Consider the following 18,102-nt stretch of genomic DNA (forward strand, 5'->3'; position numbering starts at 1 on the left):
AAGACAAGTAAAATTTATTTCAGATTTTTTGTCTTTTTACTGCAATAACTAGCGTACTTCGCTTTATATCTGAAACACTCAAACGCACTATAAGCTTTTATATTAAAATGTTAGACTATATATTAAGGGCGTACGACTATTTGGCTATTGATAGCTCTTTCCAGCGTTTTCTTTGATGTAAAAACACACATTATTTTCACTCAAACCAATTATTTTAAAACTTTAATGCAAAAATGAAAACTTAGTCAAGCTTGCTCTTAAAAGCTTTTCTCGTTGCTAAGCAAGCGACTGTTCACCTAATGTCTCTTAGACCCAAGTATTCTGACAATTTTTATATCATATCCGTATCTGATTATGTACACATATACATACGTAGCTACTTATATACAAATATAAATACTATATAATAAATATATATATATATATAAAGTAAAAAAATGTCTGACAATATAGCAGTATTACCAGATGTTTGCATGTATACAAAAATGTAGAACAAATAAATAAAAAAACTTATATTTAATATTGCAAAAAGAAAGGAAAATTCATTGTAAGATCAAAACAAATATATTCATGGAACATTATTTGTTTTCATTTTGTATCCAATATCCTTAAAGTACATTTCCTATAGTACATATACATATACATATACACACACATACATATATATAAAGTAATCATATCATTAAAATCTACTGAATAATAGCTAATGCTAATTATATGTTTAACTGGCAATTAAACAAATTGAATTAATAAAATAAACGAATTTAGGAAAATTATGAAAAGTTTTTAAATTAAAATATTCTTCAAACGGAAAACTAAAGTATAAATATGTTTGAATTAAATCTTTCGAATGGTTGGCAAACCTTTTTAAAAATATTTCCAACTACAAATTTACCTAGACCTCTTTAAAGAGATACCCATGTTGTGATAAATCATTTACACACTTAGTTATATTAAAACTTTTGCACAAGTGGCAACTTTCCATGCATTAGCCACTGGCCTGGCCTTTAAACTGGCAACGCTCATATGCTTCCTTCGCGGGTCACCATATCCACCTTTACTCTTCCTTTTTTTGCTGCGACCGCCCTCGGTACAAGCCCTTTGTGTCTCACCCGAATCCCAGGAGCTGAGCCTGCTGAGAGGAGTTCTCAGGGGGTTCGTTTCAATGGCAATTGCCGCAGTTTATAATGCGATATATAGAATGAGAAAACTGAACTGCCAGATTTGAAATTCGCTAATACCTAGTACAATGAGCTTGATTCTATGGAACTACAAGATCAATTTTTACAGTTTACCAGTATCAACACTCCAGTATCCAATTTGGGTAAACTTTTTCTATTGGTTTCAGTAATCCAGTCTTATCAAAAAAATGGGTGATTAGACGATATACACTCCAAGACACATTCGCTGTAGCCGTCACTATCATTTGAACTGACACTACGACCTCTTTCGCAGAAGGATTATGTTATATAGATTGTTTAGCGGTACACCCCTTCCACCTTACCTACTTAGGGAGACCTGGCACTAACTAAGCGCTCACATCGTCATTGTACTTACCGAGCCTTCTGATCGAGATAATAAATATAACAATCCACGTCGCAGTCACTATTTATGCAAGGTTTATTGCATTATGTTTTCATCGGCGAATGGTTTTTATTACGTATTCTTTGATTTTTAGGAATTCCCATTTTTCATGATAAGGCAATAAATATTTTGAGTCGTCATAACATACATACATACATATGCTGTTCAAATATAAAATACAAGCTTTCATATATTACGAATATGCAAAGTAAAGGTGCATTATTAGAGCGAGGTGCACAGGTTATCAGTTGTCTTCAAAATTTCTCAGCATCCAATTTCTTTCAGTAGGAAAGCTGTCAAGCCACCAGACAGTTAGTAAGCAACATTCATAATGAAAGGACTATTGAAATATTTGCCGCACATCATCTTCCTAATATTCACATTATCGAGAACTGTGCACAACAAAACACGGAAAGCTGGTAAAGTAACAGAAGCCAAAAAAGAAGACACATTTCATAAGTTATCAAATTATTAATATTTAACAGAGGGTGAGCCGTGCGAATGTGAGTTTCAACGATGCATTTGTAAATACTTTAGTGATTGCAAAGTGCTGTACGATCGAGATGATATAAATTACTGTAATAGAAAGCAGGGCATTGTTTGTTGTCCTCAAGAGCCCGATACTCCAATTATTACGCCAGCAAAATTGCCTTCAGAGTTTGGTAAGACGTAACATTTTATGTCGTTTTTTTTTTTTTTTTGTAGATAGCATTTATTTATTTTCAGCTTGTAAAAAATACACGGAAATGATATCTAATGATTGTGCACGAGAATTCATAACCGGTGGAGAATTTGCTAAAGCAAAGGAATTTCCACCAGCTGCCTTGGTAGGTCGCTTCTATTTGGAGACTAAAAAACACGATTGGTTTTGTGGCGGTACACTGATTAGTGAACGTTTCGTTTTGACTGCAAGTCATTGCGCGAAAGCAGGGTAAGTAATTTAGTCTCGAAGCACCAAGAGGTCTGTTCTCATCTAAAAGCCTCTGTGTTGCAACTGAAGCAATATTTGAGTACTGCATGATGATCTATTGACATCGAATACTAACATACTGAAAATATGTGATAGCATTCTCAACGCACGACGTGACTAGTCGATAAAATCAGACGAACTATATTCGAAATCGCGTACATTAGCTTTGAGCTAACTAATCGTGCATCCAAGCTGGTATTTCCCAGGTCACTATTACTCTAACGGCGTCAACGCTAACAGGATAAGAATTTTACTGCAGAAACTGTAAGGAAGTAGACGAGGTGGAAATATATTCACACTTTCTTCTTCACTGTCCCGCCTTTGCGAAATCAAGCTTTAAAGACTTGGAAAATTTGTGCTAATAGAAATTAAACGCGTAAGGAAATTTACATTGACCACAAAGCCACTTATAAGATCGGATACATAAGTTCTCTTTCGTGGGTTCAGGAAAGACCTCATATAGTAGACTAAGTACGTTCTCGGGATCAGCCATGGAACTTTTGTTTGATAAGCTTCTAAACGACTTTCAATGTTGTAATCGCGTAATTCGTAGCTTTTTAAACTTTACCTCGTATTTTCAGTTTTTATAAATCCTTAAAAACTTAGACTTGTTGATGAAAAAAATAATATCACTCAACGTTTAAACAGCATAGTAATACAAATTTAAATTAAATAATTAACCAATTAATCGTAAATTTACAGTGATATAAATAGGGTCCGACTTGGCGATTTGGACTTCAGTTCTAGCAAGGATGATGAGGGTGTTCAGGAGTTTTCAGTAAGTCGGCTGATTTCGCACTCTGCATACGACAGTTCAGACTACAACGATATAATGTTGTTGGAATTGAATGGCACCGTTACTTTCACCGATTATGTTCAACCTGCTTGCCTGCTCACACCAAATCGAACGGTATACAACAAGGGCGTATTTTGGGCCGTTGGTTGGGGTGCCGTTGACGATTCGACTAATATGTCTCCACAATTACGTCGGGTTCAATTGAAGCAACTCAACGATTGTGGACCGATTGCAAACGAAGCGCATAATTTGGTACGCGGCCTGAGAGAACGCACACAATTCTGTGCGCACGGTAAAACTAACGACACTTGCAATGGGGACTCCGGTGGACCCTTACTCATAACATTTCCCTCCAAGGAGGAGAAATACAAATGTTTGTATATGGTCGCCGGTATCATATCGAAAGGTCAAATCGAATGCGGTAGCCAAGATTCACCAAGCTTAAATACAAATGTTACTGCTTTTGTGGAGTTCATCGAATTTCATGTGTGGCCAAAAAAAAAATAATAAATGTGGAATGTGACAAACTTTTTTAAAATGTTTTCATTTCATATATAATCAGTTTTGTCTGCAATAATTTTCATTCATCTGGTTAACTTTCATTGTAATTGTGAGTTAAGCCTTGTTCTTCTTACGCTTTTGACATCACGAACTAATCTATTTTCCAGTGCGCCCATATAAGAGGTTGTCGTAATCTCAATTTATAATATTCTTAAAATAATCGAATGCTTGAGTATCTCCTAAATCTCAACTCACCTCACCTCATGGATTTCCTCAAAACTGCCTATCAGTTTTTTCGTCATTATGCTATATAGAATTCGTGTCTTATGCCATTGTAACGGGTGTGTTTTCAGACGTGTGGTCTTTTTGACAACATTTACTTGATTTATACCCGACTCTCTTCGAAGAACAGCACATAATGTGCATCCTTAAAGGCTGTTGTGGAGCAGAGTATAGAAAAAGACCCGATGAATCCGGGCCACCGACGGCTCGAAAATGTTAGAGGGGATTGATGTAGGAGTCGCAGGACTACGCACCATACTCTCCATACATATGGGAAGTTTTCCGATCATTTATCAATCAGAAGTCAGTGCTTAGAGATAAACCTCCAACGTCCTGCGGCACTTAAAGCAATCACTTCGTACGAGATCAAATCGCTACTGGTGCAGGAGTCCACCTTATCTGGGTGCCCGGTCACAAAAGTATAGCCGAGAATAAACTGGATGATGAGCTCGCCAGCTTCGCAGCATCCATTAACATGGTAAGACCTGAACCCCCCATCGCGGTGGGTCCTCATACCATAACAGAGCTGCAAGAAAGAGTAGTAGGGTGAGAGGTATTGGCAACTACTCCAAGGCATGAACCAAGCCAAATTGCTAATGGGGGGTTTCAACCTCAGCAGGTGTAGAAATTTAGTAATCAATCTCCCTTTGAAACAAATCCCGACTACTTGTCGCATTCTACCCTGGCGATTGTAGGTTTAAGAAGCGCTTTTTTAACATGGGCCTGGCTTCTTACTCAAATTGCCGGTACTGCGATGTATCCAAAAAGGGATCACACGCCCTCAATAGCACCTAGCATTATGTTGGAATTCAATCAACAACATTATCTTCATCGTTTTTTTTTTTTAATGAAATATCGCCTTCTTTAACACTTTCTGGAACTTCTCCTGAACGAATTCTCGATCGTTCAGTGTCAATTCAGTTCATCTACATATAATAAACCAATAATATATCCAATGTATGTTTTAATTTTGCAACAATATGCATTTAAGGGTTAAGTGCTCGAACTGTTACAGTGGTGACACTGGAAATAAAATGAAATTCAAAGCAACAGTGGAACAGCTGATAATTTCTTATAATCGCGAAATATCAAGTACAATAAGAAATCAATTCTCAAGGCTAAAATTTCACAAAATTTCATAAAATAATCCATTATATAGTTAAGTCAAAGTTAAATTAAGTGTTATTACAACGATGAAGGAGCTACCACGCTTTTCATCTGCATTGCGTGCAAATACAGACTTAGAAGCGAAACTTCCACTAACCGGTGCCGCTTCAGCCGACCTGCGAAAACTGCAACAAGAGTAAGTGTCCACAGCTGTGATTTACAATTTACAGTTTGCATACGTCAGAAAAATACAAAAGCAACAACAAAAACCTTCATAATACCCCCATATTTTTTGCATTTATAGTGAAATAGCTGAAAGACAAACCGTATCAAAAGTGCTGGAACAGTTTCCAGCCGATAAACAAGCACAAGCGAAGGTAAATCTTGTAAAACTGCGGAATATTGTGCAAGAATGCATGGGCTACGAGGAGCAACCGCAAGTTGTAGATCATGCAACACTATTTCTATTTTGGCTACTGCTGGAGCAGCGCGTTGTCACCATAGCCTCCAAAATGCGCGTACGCAGTATGTTTGGCAGTGTTTTCGAAAATAAATTTACAAAAATGCAAGAATGTGTTGGTGCTTTGCGTGAACTGCTTGAAGATTATCAAATCGAAGCGCTAAAGCAATGGAATCGCAAAACAAATCGAGATGCACTGGACAAGAAAAGTTGGGGCACAAATATACGCATACGTTTGAAAGGACCACCATTAGGCGATTTACATCAATTGCAGGATCTTGCTCCGACCGCACAATTGCTCAAAAACGCGTCAGTCAACTTTTCAATGCAGTGGAATCAAGAAGCCGAACAACAACACAGTGGACATGATGAAAGCGAGTTAACGCAACTGTTGGAGATATCAATAGCTGCTGGTGATCCAAAACTCGTTGCGAAAGTGAACGAGCAACTTAGTTCCAAACGTAGTAACAACGAGCTGCAAAATGAACTCATCGAACTGTTAGGCTTTGAACGTTTCGATTTGGTACAACAGCTGCTAGAGCAACGCAGCACAATTGCTGCACAATTGGTGGAATATGAAAAGCGTGAACAGCGTTTGCAACTAAGTAAATTAGCGCAGCAACAAAGAACCGCGGGTAACGCTGAATTGCGTCCGACCGTTGCGAAAACCGTCGTAGTGCAATCTGCACTAGAAAAAGAATTGAACAAACAAAATCGACGCGAGGAGAAAAAATTGCAACGCATGTTGCACAACATCAACCGAAATAACGACAACGATGATGAGAATGTCGCTCGTGCACTGAATCCAACTCAATTGCGTCTACAACAACAACGTAAATTACTTGAAAATGTACAACAGCAACCGGTGCTGAAAACAACGCAACGCTTGCAAGAAATACGCGCAGCAGCCAATTACAACAGCAACGCCATACAGTATCCATATGTGTTCGACAGCCAGTTGAAAGCCAAACAACATGCCGGCTTCATAGGTGGCAATCGTATAAGCCTGCCAGATCATGCAGAGCGCATAGACAATAAACAGTATGAGGAAGTGAAGATTGCTGCCAACGAACCACCGCCACTCAGTATCGGAAACAATCGCATACAAATTTCCGATCTCGACGATATTGGCAAAATGGCCTTCGAAAACTGTACACAACTCAATCGCATACAGTCTGTGGTCTATCCGGTGGCGTATCACACCAACGAAAATATGTTAGTGTGCGCTCCCACTGGTGCTGGTAAAACGAATGTCGCTATGCTGACTATGGTACATACAATACGTGCACATCTTGAAAATGGTGTCATCAATCGCGATCAGTTTAAGATTGTTTACATAGCGCCTATGAAAGCTTTAGCTGCTGAAATGGTGGATAATTTTGGCAAACGTTTAAAATCTCTAAATATTGTAGTAAGAGAGTTGACGGGCGATATGCAGCTAACGAAAACGGAAATGACGCAGACGCAAGTACTGGTGACAACACCGGAAAAGTGGGATGTGGTAACTAGGAAAGGTGAGTTGACGCATGGACATATAATTTTTTTTTTAATACTTAGAAGTATATTTAGTTCCCGTTTCCATGGCATTCGGGCTAAACAACCGGATCAGACCAGGACTTTTATTCCTTCAGGGCAGACGTGTTTGTGAGGGCAGAAAAAATCTCTCAAATATTTTATTGAATTCTGCTCAGTCTAACAGTCCTTGGTTGAATAAAAATCGGTGTTCATTCCGGTTACGTACATCCGCCTAAAGTGTCATCAGTAAAGCCATTTTTTCTTTTCATAATCCATAACAGGCGCTGGCGATGTGGCCCTAATAAGTTTGGTGAAACTCCTTATAATTGACGAAGTCCATTTGCTGCATGGTGAGCGTGGTCCCGTTGTGGAGGCCCTTGTTGCACGCACACTGCGTCTCGTGGAGTCCTCGCAGAGTATGATACGTATAGTTGGTCTCTCGGCTACTTTGCCCAATTATATTGATGTTGCTCACTTTCTGCGAGTCAATCCAATGAAAGGACTCTTCTATTTTGATTCACGTTTCCGGCCTGTGCCTTTGGACACGAATTTTATTGGCGTGAAATCGGTAAAACCGCTTCAACAACTCACGGACATGGATCAGATTTGTTATCAAAAATGCTTGGACATGGTAAAGGAGGGTCATCAGGTTATGGTGTTCGTACATGCCAGAAATGCAACAGTACGAACCGCCACGACCTTGCGCGAATTAGCACAGCAAAATAACACTAGCGCATTCTTTCTGCCTAATGAAGCAACGAATAGCTACAGTTTGGCGCAACGAGCCATTCAAAAGAGTCGTAATAAACAATTGGTGGAGTTATACGCTTGCGGCTTGGGTATACACCATGCAGGTATGCTGCGTTCTGATCGTCAGATGGTCGAGAAGTATTTTGGCGAGGGCCACATTAAAGTGCTAGTCTGCACATCTACATTGGCATGGGGTGTTAACCTGCCTGCGCATGCAGTTATAATAAAAGGTATGCGATTTTTTGAACATTTTTGAAAAATTTTGCTTAGATGCATTATAACCATTTGATTTTTGCATGCAAGRTACTGATATCTACGACTCCAAACATGGCTCATTCATTGACCTTGGCATTTTGGATGTGTTGCAGATTTTCGGTCGCGCTGGCCGTCCGCAATTCGATAAAAAAGGTGTTGGCACCATCATCACCACCTACGACAAGTTGAATCACTACTTGTCATTACTAACTAATCAATTCCCAATCGAATCGAATTTCGTGCAATGCCTTGCCGATAATTTGAATGCCGAAATAACACTTGGTACTATTTCAAACGTTGAAGAGGCCATTGAATGGCTGAGTTACACCTATTTGTTTGTGCGTATGCGCATTAATCCACATGTGTACGGCATCGAATATACTGACCTGCACAAGGATCCAACGCTCGAGCCCAAAAGACGTAGCCTCATTATATCCGCTGCTCTGAGTTTAGACAAGGCGCGCATGATACGGTTCAACCAACGCACAATGGATTTCAATATTACCGAGTTGGGACGAACAGCATCGCATTTCTATATTAAGTATGATACAGTGGAGATTTTCAACGAATTATTAAAGCCTTTTATGAATGAAGCCGAGATCTTTGCAATGATTTCACAAGCGCAAGAGTTTCAACAACTTAAAGTACGTGATGACGAATTAGAAGAATTGGATGAGCTGCGCACATACTACTGTAAGGTCAAAGCGGCCGGCGGCAGTGAGAATGTCAGCGGTAAGGTGAGTGTGTTACATTTATTACCTGCATAAACAAGCGAAAACAGCGTCAAACTGGCCAAAGGCCTACTTTTTAAAGTTTTATAAATCTATTCCCAAGACATTCGTACATACATACGAGTGCGACGACTGTTTGTTTGATGACAGGAGATATTTCGTCTTGCCCTCGTTCACTGCCAGACCCATTTGTGTTGCTGCCTTGTCCAGTCTATAGAAAGCAGAACTAACGGCGCGGGTGTTGAGGCCGATGATATCAATATCCACCGACTCCCTCTCAGTTAATGGCGTAGTTGAAGTCAAACCACCACCCATTGCAGACGAAGATTGATCCTTGCACAGCTTCGTTCTAGGTACTGTAGCAGGTTAAACTCCTACTTATCCAGAATAGACCCTGACATATCAAACATAGGATCAGCGTGCAATGAGGCACCGCATGACACTAGCCACTTCTTTTCATGCCCTGCTAACCCTACACATCTGACACCCTTCTCCCGTTGGTCGGACCCCGTCGAAATAGCCGGTTCCTTGCTCTACCGTTGGAGGACGTCGATGACAACTTATCTAACACACTTACTCGGAACAAAGTGCTCACATATTTTTTTCTATCACTCGTCCCTACAGGTCAACATTCTGATGCAAACCTATCTCTCACACGGCTATGTGAAGTCCTTCTCACTCATATCCGACATGGCGTACATTGTGCAAAACATAGTGCGCATAACACGCGCGCTCTTCTCGATTGTGCTGCGCAACAACAACGCTGTACTGGCTACACGTCTTCTGCAGATCTGTAAAATGTTTGAACGACAGCAATGGGATTACGAAACGCCGTTGCGACAATTTTCTTCGATAAATGCCGAAACTATCGACAAATTGGAACATCGCGGTATTAGCCTTTATACATTGCGCGAAATGGAGCAAAATGAACTGAAGGAGATATTGCGCAATCCACGTCATGCCGAGTTGGTGTTACGCTCAGCACGCGAAGTGCCCATGCTCGATATTGAAGCAACCCTACAACCTATAACGCGCACAGTCTTACGAATAAAGATCGATATTTGGGCCGATTTCAATTGGAATGACCGAGTCCATGGCAAAGTTAGTGAAATTTTTTGGCTCTGGATTGATGATCCAGAATCAAATTTCATCTATCACTCCGAGCAATTTCAGGTACGTTCTTCTTTCAATTTTAACTACTTTCTAGCGCTAATGTAAATGTTTCTTTTACCTCCAACAGGCCACGCGCAAATTCGTTTATAGTGGCAAGCCGCAACAGTTGGTTATGACCATTCCACTAAAGGAGCCATTGCCACCGCAATATTATGTGCGCATTGCAAGCGACACTTGGTTGGGCAGCGCCACTTGGACGGCGCTCTCCTTCAAACACCTCGTTTTACCCGAACACCATCCGCCGCTGACCGAGTTACTGCCGTTGCATCCGTTGCCGGTCTCATGCCTAAAGAACCCGAAATTCGAATCACTATACAATTTCACACACTTCAATCCGATTCAAACACAGATCATCCATTGTCTCTACCATACCGATAACAACGTGCTGTTGGGTGCACCTACTGGCTCCGGCAAGACCATTGTGGCTGAAATCGCTATTTTCCGTGCTTTCAATAAGCAGCCACGTGCCAAAATAGTCTATATTGCACCGCTGAAAGCGCTGGTTAAGGAGCGTATTAACGATTGGAAGCGACGCTTCGAGCAGCCGCCACTAAGTTGGAAGGTGGTGGAGCTGACCGGTGATACAGTGCCCGATATACAATCCATACGCGAGAGTCAAATCATCGTGACGACACCGGAAAAATGGGACGGTATAAGTCGGTCGTGGCAAACGCGCGAATACGTACAAGATGTGGTATTGATTGTAATCGACGAGATACATTTACTGGGCGAAGATCGTGGACCGGTTATCGAGGTAATTGTGTCGCGTACTAATTTCATAACGTCGCACACAGGGCGCAGCATTCGCATTGTCGGCTTGTCAACGGCATTGGCCAATGCGCAAGATTTGGCCAATTGGCTGGGCATCAAGAAAATGGGACTGTACAACTTCAAGCCATCGGTGCGTCCCGTGCCACTACAAGTGCACATCAATGGATTTTCAGGTGCGTATTATTTTGTTTTCTACATAATTTACAAGTAGCCACTGCAAATGAATATTTTTTCATCGATATTTCAATTATTTTTACAATGATGACATAACCTCAACAATTTTTTCAACTTTTAGGCAAGCATTATTGCCCGCGCATGGCCACAATGAATCGTCCGACATTCCAGGCCATTCGTACATATTCCCCCTGCGAACCGGCCATCGTTTTCGTTTCATCACGTCGTCAGACCCGTCTGACCGCATTGGATTTGATCACCTTTGTTGCTGGCGATGATAATCCCAAGCAATTCCTGCATCTAGCAGAGCACGAAATGCATCAAATACTACAGCAAATCAAGGATTCCAATTTAAAATTCTGCCTTGCATTTGGCATTGGTCTGCATCATGCCGGTCTGCAAGAGCAAGACCGCAAAACAGTCGAAGAGCTCTTTCTCAATCGCAAAATTCAAGTGCTCATCGCCACTGCAACTCTAGCTTGGGGCGTCAACTTGCCGGCACATTTAGTTGTCATCAAGGGTACTGAGTATTTCGATGGTAAAGTGAAGAAATATGTAGACATGCCCATCACCGATGTGTTGCAAATGATGGGTCGTGCCGGTCGTCCGCAATTCGATAACGAAGGTGTTGCCGTTGTGTTGGTACACGATGAAAAGAAAAATTTCTATAAAAAATTCCTCTACGATCCATTTCCCGTTGAATCGAGCCTGTTGGGTGTTCTGTCGGAGCATATAAATGCGGAAATCGTTTCCGGCACTGTGCAAACCAAACAGGCTGCACTGGACTACCTGACGTGGACGTATTTCTTCAGACGCCTGTTGCGCAATCCAACATATTACAATTTGGAGGGCTTAGAACCGGAGCAGCTCAATGGTTTCCTTTCGTCGTTGATTGAGCGCGTTATATTTGAACTGGAATCAGCTGCCTGTGTGCTGCAACGCGAAAACATGCTTATACCGACGTTCCTTGGACGCATTGCGTCTTTTTATTATTTATCACATCGCACAATGAAACATTTTCTAGACGATTTAACTGAAGGCATGAGTACGAGTGAGGTACTAGTGGCTATCGCAGACTCGTACGAATTCGATCAGCAGCCCGTGCGACACAACGAGGATAAATACAATGAGTGTGTATTGAAAACTGCTTCAAATTTTAATTTGTATCATAAAACAGCTAAACTTTTAATATTTTATCTAGGGAATTGGCCGAATCGTGTCGTTACCGTCCACCCGCTCCAACCTGGGACTCACCATACACAAAAACATTTTTGCTGCTGCAAGCGCATTTCTCACGCCTCTCACTGCCGAATTCAGATTTTTTAACCGATACCAAGTCCACCCTAGACAATGCCACGCGTGTCATGCAAGCCATGGTCGACTACACAGCAGAGCGTGGCTGGCTCAGCACCACGTTGCGCCTGCAACAACTTATGCAGTGTGTCATACAAGCACGTTGGTTCGACGAATCGGAATTTTTAACATTGCCACATGTCACTGCCGCGAATGTGTCGGTATTTTATAATATAGAACATAACTACAGCTATCTCACTTTGCCGGCGTTGAAAGAGATATGCAGGAAGGATTACGAGCGTCTGGCCGGCCCGCTAAGAGATGTATTCGAAGAGCAAGAGATTGAACAAATCTATAGGGTATGTACTAACTGTGAAAGTACTGTATCATTTTAATAACATATGCATTTTCCGTTTAATAAGGTGTTGCAAGCTGTGCCAGAATTAAGTGTAGAGATCTCCATACAGGGTAGGCATTTTGATGATATGGAAGCTGTAACACGCATATCTACTGCTCCGTCAAAAGAAAAATGGACGAAAATACATCCGAATGAAGTAGGTTATCATAGAATTACTGTTTTTTATACTCATGCAATATGTAGCTACAGAGTATAGTAGTTTTGTTCATCTAACGGTTATATGTATCATATAAAGCTAATCGAGATAGATATGAGGTTATATAAATGCATATAAATTATTAGGATGACGAGAAAAGTTGAAATCCGGATGACTATATGTCTACCCATCCGTCTGTCTATGCAATCTGTAACTAACAGTAAAAATTGAGATATTTCCAGTAGTCGGACCAGTGCCACGCCCATAAAACGACATTAACCGAAACCGTATAAAGTAACATAACTTAGTACTAAATTATTATCAACATACAACTATAATTCGGCACAGGTGATGACAATGGCAAGGGGCACTTGCCGGCAAAAAGTAAATATCTCATATACCATTAAAGCTACAACAACTAAATTCGCCTAACGCGAATATTATAAGTTCTACCGACAGTGTGAAAATGTATGAAGTCGAATGCTAATACCCCCCACTCCTTATATAACGGTACTGTAGAAACTTTTAAAAGTACTATATACTATATCAATAACTATATATGCCAGAGACATTAAATTTTACACCCTAGATTGTATAAAAGAGCTGCGGTCATGGTGAGAAGTAAATAATTGAAATTTGGATAAATTCTCTCCTGATCACTGTGTATCAAAAATGGTTAGCCCCTTTATACCTAATGTAAACATTTTCGAAGTTTCGGGTGACTTTATACCCCATATATCAACCAACAAGTGAGTTATCTTAACAAAATTGAGAGAGTTTGTTTTTCTAATAACGGTGCATCTTCATGGTTAGAATGAATAAAATCGCTGAAAACTTGACCTAGACCCCATTTATAGTCACTAACAAGTCTTGTTGTTGTTTTTGTAGCGGCAGAATTTTGCCGAGTTGACAGTCCTTTTCTGGATAAATATCCGAGTCCGTTCCAGGTACATAGAACCGACTGTCGTAGGAACGGTAATAAGCCTCATGTACCTAATGGTACTACTAATCCAAGTTGTAGGAGTATGAAATGTTCGGTTATACCCGAACTTAGGCCTTCCCTATTTGTTTATAAATTATATTTTTAACACTTCACATTTCTTCTTCCACAGGACTATGTGCTCTCTATAAAAATGATACGTATGAACTGCAATGTACGTAAATTGGGTTCACAACATGGGAATCCCATTGCTATACACTGTCCAAAATATCCCAAGGGCAAGAGTGAAGCTTGGTTCTTGACGCTCGGCTCTCAAGCCAATAGCGAGTTGCTCGCCATGAAGCGTGTTAGTATGCGTGGTCATCATGCCACCAATCGCATTTGCTTCCAATCGACGCCACGTCGTGGACGCGTGGTTCTCACGCTGTACCTTATCTCAGACTGTCTTATTGGTGTGGATCAACAATTCGAGCTACAATTCGAAGTCGTTGATGCGAAAGCGTGAGCGATTTAAAAATAAAATATTCGAAAGTTTAAGTTTAAATTGAAGAGTTGTGCCAGCTGTTTATTGAAACAAAAGGAACTTTAGCTTTGGGTAACTATTTTTATTTCAGTGTTTGAAATCCTTAACAAGTTTTTGTCGTTACTCTGAGTGTACGCGAACTTTTTTGTACCATTGCACATTATATGTATATTCAAGTACGCAAAACGTAATATGTAAGTACGTACGCCTTTTTATTAATTATCAATACTATATTCCTATGCCCATTCGTATTTTTGTAATTTAACTGAATTTAATTCGTTTAAATTACAATTCAAGAGTATGAAGCAAAGAATAAAAAGTTATAACTTAAAATATACATATTTACGTATATAAATGTTGCATTATATATTTGGATTTGAAGTTGCCCGAGATTTACTCTAGATTGTGGGGACACATCGAACTCTTCTGTTATGTTTGTTTTTTTTTTTTTCAAAGGCGCCATTAACCGCGAGGGAATCAGTTGAGGTATTCATAGCTCCAACTGTGAATAGCTTTCAGTGAAGTTAGATATCCGTAGCAAAAAACCGGTGCTATTTTATGGAAGTTTGTATTATATCCAGTCATTTTATGTTATTTCGGCTATCTTAACCCTTTTGGATAAGTAGGTAGTCGCTTGCTTGCCTGTTTCTTCTAATGTCTTTTCAAACGAAGAGCTTTTAATCTATATAAGAATGAATTAGAAATAACGTCTAAGAATTAGCTTTTTGTATTATTAATAATCCCTCATTAGTATGGTAACACCTTTTCCGGTTTCGGGATTAACAATACAAAAACAAGAAGTGATAGCAACTGAGAAATTGACAATTCGAAACGTCAATGTTGCGTAGAAAACGAAGACAGCGTCAACGTCAGCGATAGTTTACGTCAAATATTGTTGAGTAGCAGCGGCCGCAGCCACATCAGCAACTGAGTAACGTTTTGGTAAATTCATCAAAATATTTTGTGCGGTGCAACGATAAGCATTTAATAAGTGGTTTCATCATGGCGATAAAACCTGGCATGGGACGTAAGACCAGCAGCAAAAATCCACCAATTTTAAGTCATGAATTCGTTATACAAAATCACGCGGACATTATTTCCTGCGTGGCAATGGTATTCGTTGTAGCATTGATGGACGAATCTACATCACCTTTTGCCAGCGCGTTTATTTCACTGCATCACAATGTGTCTGGTGAGGAGCCTAGTCGGGAAAATCCTCAGGGTAAGCCATTTAGCTACGTGGCGGGCATTAAGGATTACTGTGCTATCTTCTTTTATACATTAACATGCATCATTATGCACGCCATCATTCAGGAATATGTATTAGACAAAATATCGAAGCGGCTACATCTTTCCAAATTCAAATTGACGCGCTTCAATGAATCTGGCCAACTAATTGTCTTCTATGTGTTCTCGTTTCTGATGGGTGCAAATATTATATCGCGTGAGGGATATATGAACCGGTTTGCGCTGCTATGGAACCAATATCCCGATCATCCAATGACTTTTCTGCATAAACTGTTCTTTATTATTCAAATGGCTTACTATCTGCACATGCTGCCCGAACTTTATTTCCAAAAGGTTAAAAAAGAGGATCAACAAGCAATAATAATTCATTCCATATCCGGTTTCTCGGCCATCTGCTTGGCGTATACATTTAGCTTCCACCGCATTGCTTTGGTTTTGTTGACATTGCATTATCTTGGCGAAATTGTTTCGCATATAATCCAACTAATTGGTGTTTTCGATCGGGAGGAGAAATTCGTTAGCGTCCGCTTCTTTAACAATTCGTCGTTTGTTTTCGTACGCTTCACCACAATGGTTATTGCCGTGCTGGTGCTGTATTACGGTATTCCCGTGGAGTATACGAAGCGCGCAAATGTAGCACTTATTGGCTTAATGGTGTTGCAGGGTTATTTAATATATTCCTTTACCACTGAAGAGCTACGTGCTACTCGCGAAGCACAACGAGAGGCTAAACTAATACAGCAACAGCAACATTCGAAGAAATCAAAAGCAGTAAAGGAGAAGGCGAAAAAGAAGAAAGAAAGTGATCTGCCTGAGGCTGATCAAAGCCCTAGTCCTGTTAAGTCAAAGGTAAAATAAACATTCCATAGCGAATGCCAAATCAACAACGTCCACCAATAACATAAACAATAAAAATTTAAATTAGAAACTTTTCGAAACTAACAAGCTCATTAAGATATGCGCAATAAAATGTCAAAATTTTCTAACTGAAGAGCCCCTAGTAATGTTGTCGAGTATGCTTCCTGCACAGTTAAACACACACACTCACACATGTTAAATGGGTAAAAACATTTGTAAGATGTTGCATATTAAAATATGTAAAATCATATTAGTAATGGATTGGCAGTGGAAAAGGGAAAGCGAAGATTGCATTTACTTACTATATACCAGAGTTTCGTTGCAACTCTAAGCAAGAAATCAAAAGCTTGAAGCCACGCTGCCGCCACCGATGCTGCTGTTGCTACTGCTAAATTTAGGGCATATTTTTTTTATATAAATTTTGTTATTTTTGTTTAATTTTTTATACCTACTGTTTAAATGCATTTTACAAAATAATTTCTACCGTAAATTAAATTACAAAAAAAAAGTAATAATAAAAATATTAAACGATACTAGTACAATGAGTGAACTTTTGCTCCTATCTGAATAACTGTTTGAATTTTTATTTTGAATTCAATATTCACCTAAATTTACGCTAATGTTTCAATGAACAAATATTTAAACAAAAAAAAAAAAAATGTATGAGGAAAATAGAAAAATATATACTTCTACACTCCAATAACAGTTAGACGTTTGAGACTGAATAGAGCTCAACTTCCATTATGATTGTGGTGCAAGCACTGAACCATGACATTTCTAATATTATTATAATTACAATTGCAATAAAATTTAGTATTTAGTTGAAATTTTCTCAAACTATAACGAATACATAAACATAAGCAAAGCAAATATCTGAATACTTTGATACTGAATGATGAATTAAATGAAAAAAATGCAAATGTTGTAACTAAGTAGTTCTTAAGAGATTGTAAGCTTGCTTGAATATTTTTGTATGAATTATGCACAAAACTAAGCAACAATAAAATGTAAGAAAGCAAAATAATTAGGTAGAAATTGCTTTGAAATTTTTCTTTTGGTTTTTCCTTAAATATTTAATATACTACTAGAATACATTCATCTGCCTGTAATATGCATATTGCAGCTAATTATATCTTACTTATGTACTTCCTTATAGAAGTTTCAAACACATTAAAATATAATTTTAAAAAGAAAAAATTGATTTTTCAATAAACAAACTGGAAATAGTGTTCAAGAGTGAATGATTTGTTTTATTTGGTTGGCTTAATTTTTTATGTGTTGTAAAATTATATATAAAGAATAAAATTTATATTATATATGTATGTATATATATTTTTTTAATTTTTGCTAAAAATATATGCTTTAAACTAAAAAATGTTAAATCCGCAAATTGATAAATTAAGTATTATATAGCATATCATATCAGCTCATTGAAATTTATAATAATTATTATTGAAAGTTACTTCTATTATGTAATGTGTTTTTTATTTTATTTTTTTTATTTTTATTAATGATGAATGATTAATGGTGAAATTGTTATTGAAAGTTACTTTTAATTATTATGTAATGTGTTTTTTATTATATTTTTTTTTTTATTAATGATGAAATTGTCTTCCT

The 18,102-nt window shown here is 38.8% G+C and overlaps 3 protein-coding genes across 3 annotated transcripts; all 3 read left to right on the plus strand.

Moving 5' to 3' along the window:
- The first annotated feature begins 1,861 nt into the window (after positions 1 to 1,861).
- Positions 1,862 to 3,881, plus strand: LOC108968326 (venom protease-like). The gene is made up of 4 exons (XM_018932287.1): positions 1,862 to 2,003; positions 2,070 to 2,246; positions 2,311 to 2,515; positions 3,257 to 3,881. The coding sequence occupies exons 1-4, from the start codon at positions 1,916 to 1,918 to the stop codon at positions 3,855 to 3,857; spliced, it is 1,071 nt and encodes a 356-aa protein (XP_018787832.1). The 5' UTR covers positions 1,862 to 1,915; the 3' UTR covers positions 3,858 to 3,881.
- Positions 3,882 to 5,219: 1,338 nt separating this feature from the next.
- On the plus strand, positions 5,220 to 14,716 carry LOC108968635 (activating signal cointegrator 1 complex subunit 3). Its single transcript, XM_018932768.1, has 10 exons — positions 5,220 to 5,436; positions 5,545 to 7,214; positions 7,497 to 8,195; positions 8,269 to 8,957; positions 9,576 to 10,124; positions 10,192 to 11,068; positions 11,191 to 12,199; positions 12,271 to 12,721; positions 12,785 to 12,916; positions 14,029 to 14,716. Exons 1-10 carry the CDS (start codon positions 5,327 to 5,329, stop codon positions 14,359 to 14,361), a joined length of 6,519 nt encoding a protein of 2,172 aa, XP_018788313.1. The 5' UTR covers positions 5,220 to 5,326; the 3' UTR covers positions 14,362 to 14,716.
- A 518-nt stretch (positions 14,717 to 15,234) lies between these two features.
- LOC108968292 (translocating chain-associated membrane protein 1) lies at positions 15,235 to 17,506 on the plus strand. The gene has a single exon (XM_018932216.1). It carries the CDS (start codon positions 15,382 to 15,384, stop codon positions 16,483 to 16,485), a length of 1,104 nt encoding a protein of 367 aa, XP_018787761.1. The 5' UTR covers positions 15,235 to 15,381; the 3' UTR covers positions 16,486 to 17,506.
- The last annotated feature ends 596 nt before the right edge of the window (positions 17,507 to 18,102 follow it).

This window comes from Bactrocera latifrons, unplaced genomic scaffold (assembly GCF_001853355.1).
Source record: "Bactrocera latifrons isolate USDA-ARS-PBARC rearing strain unplaced genomic scaffold, ASM185335v1 scaffold_103, whole genome shotgun sequence".
In the NCBI taxonomy this organism is placed as follows: Eukaryota; Metazoa; Arthropoda; class Insecta; order Diptera; family Tephritidae; genus Bactrocera; species Bactrocera latifrons.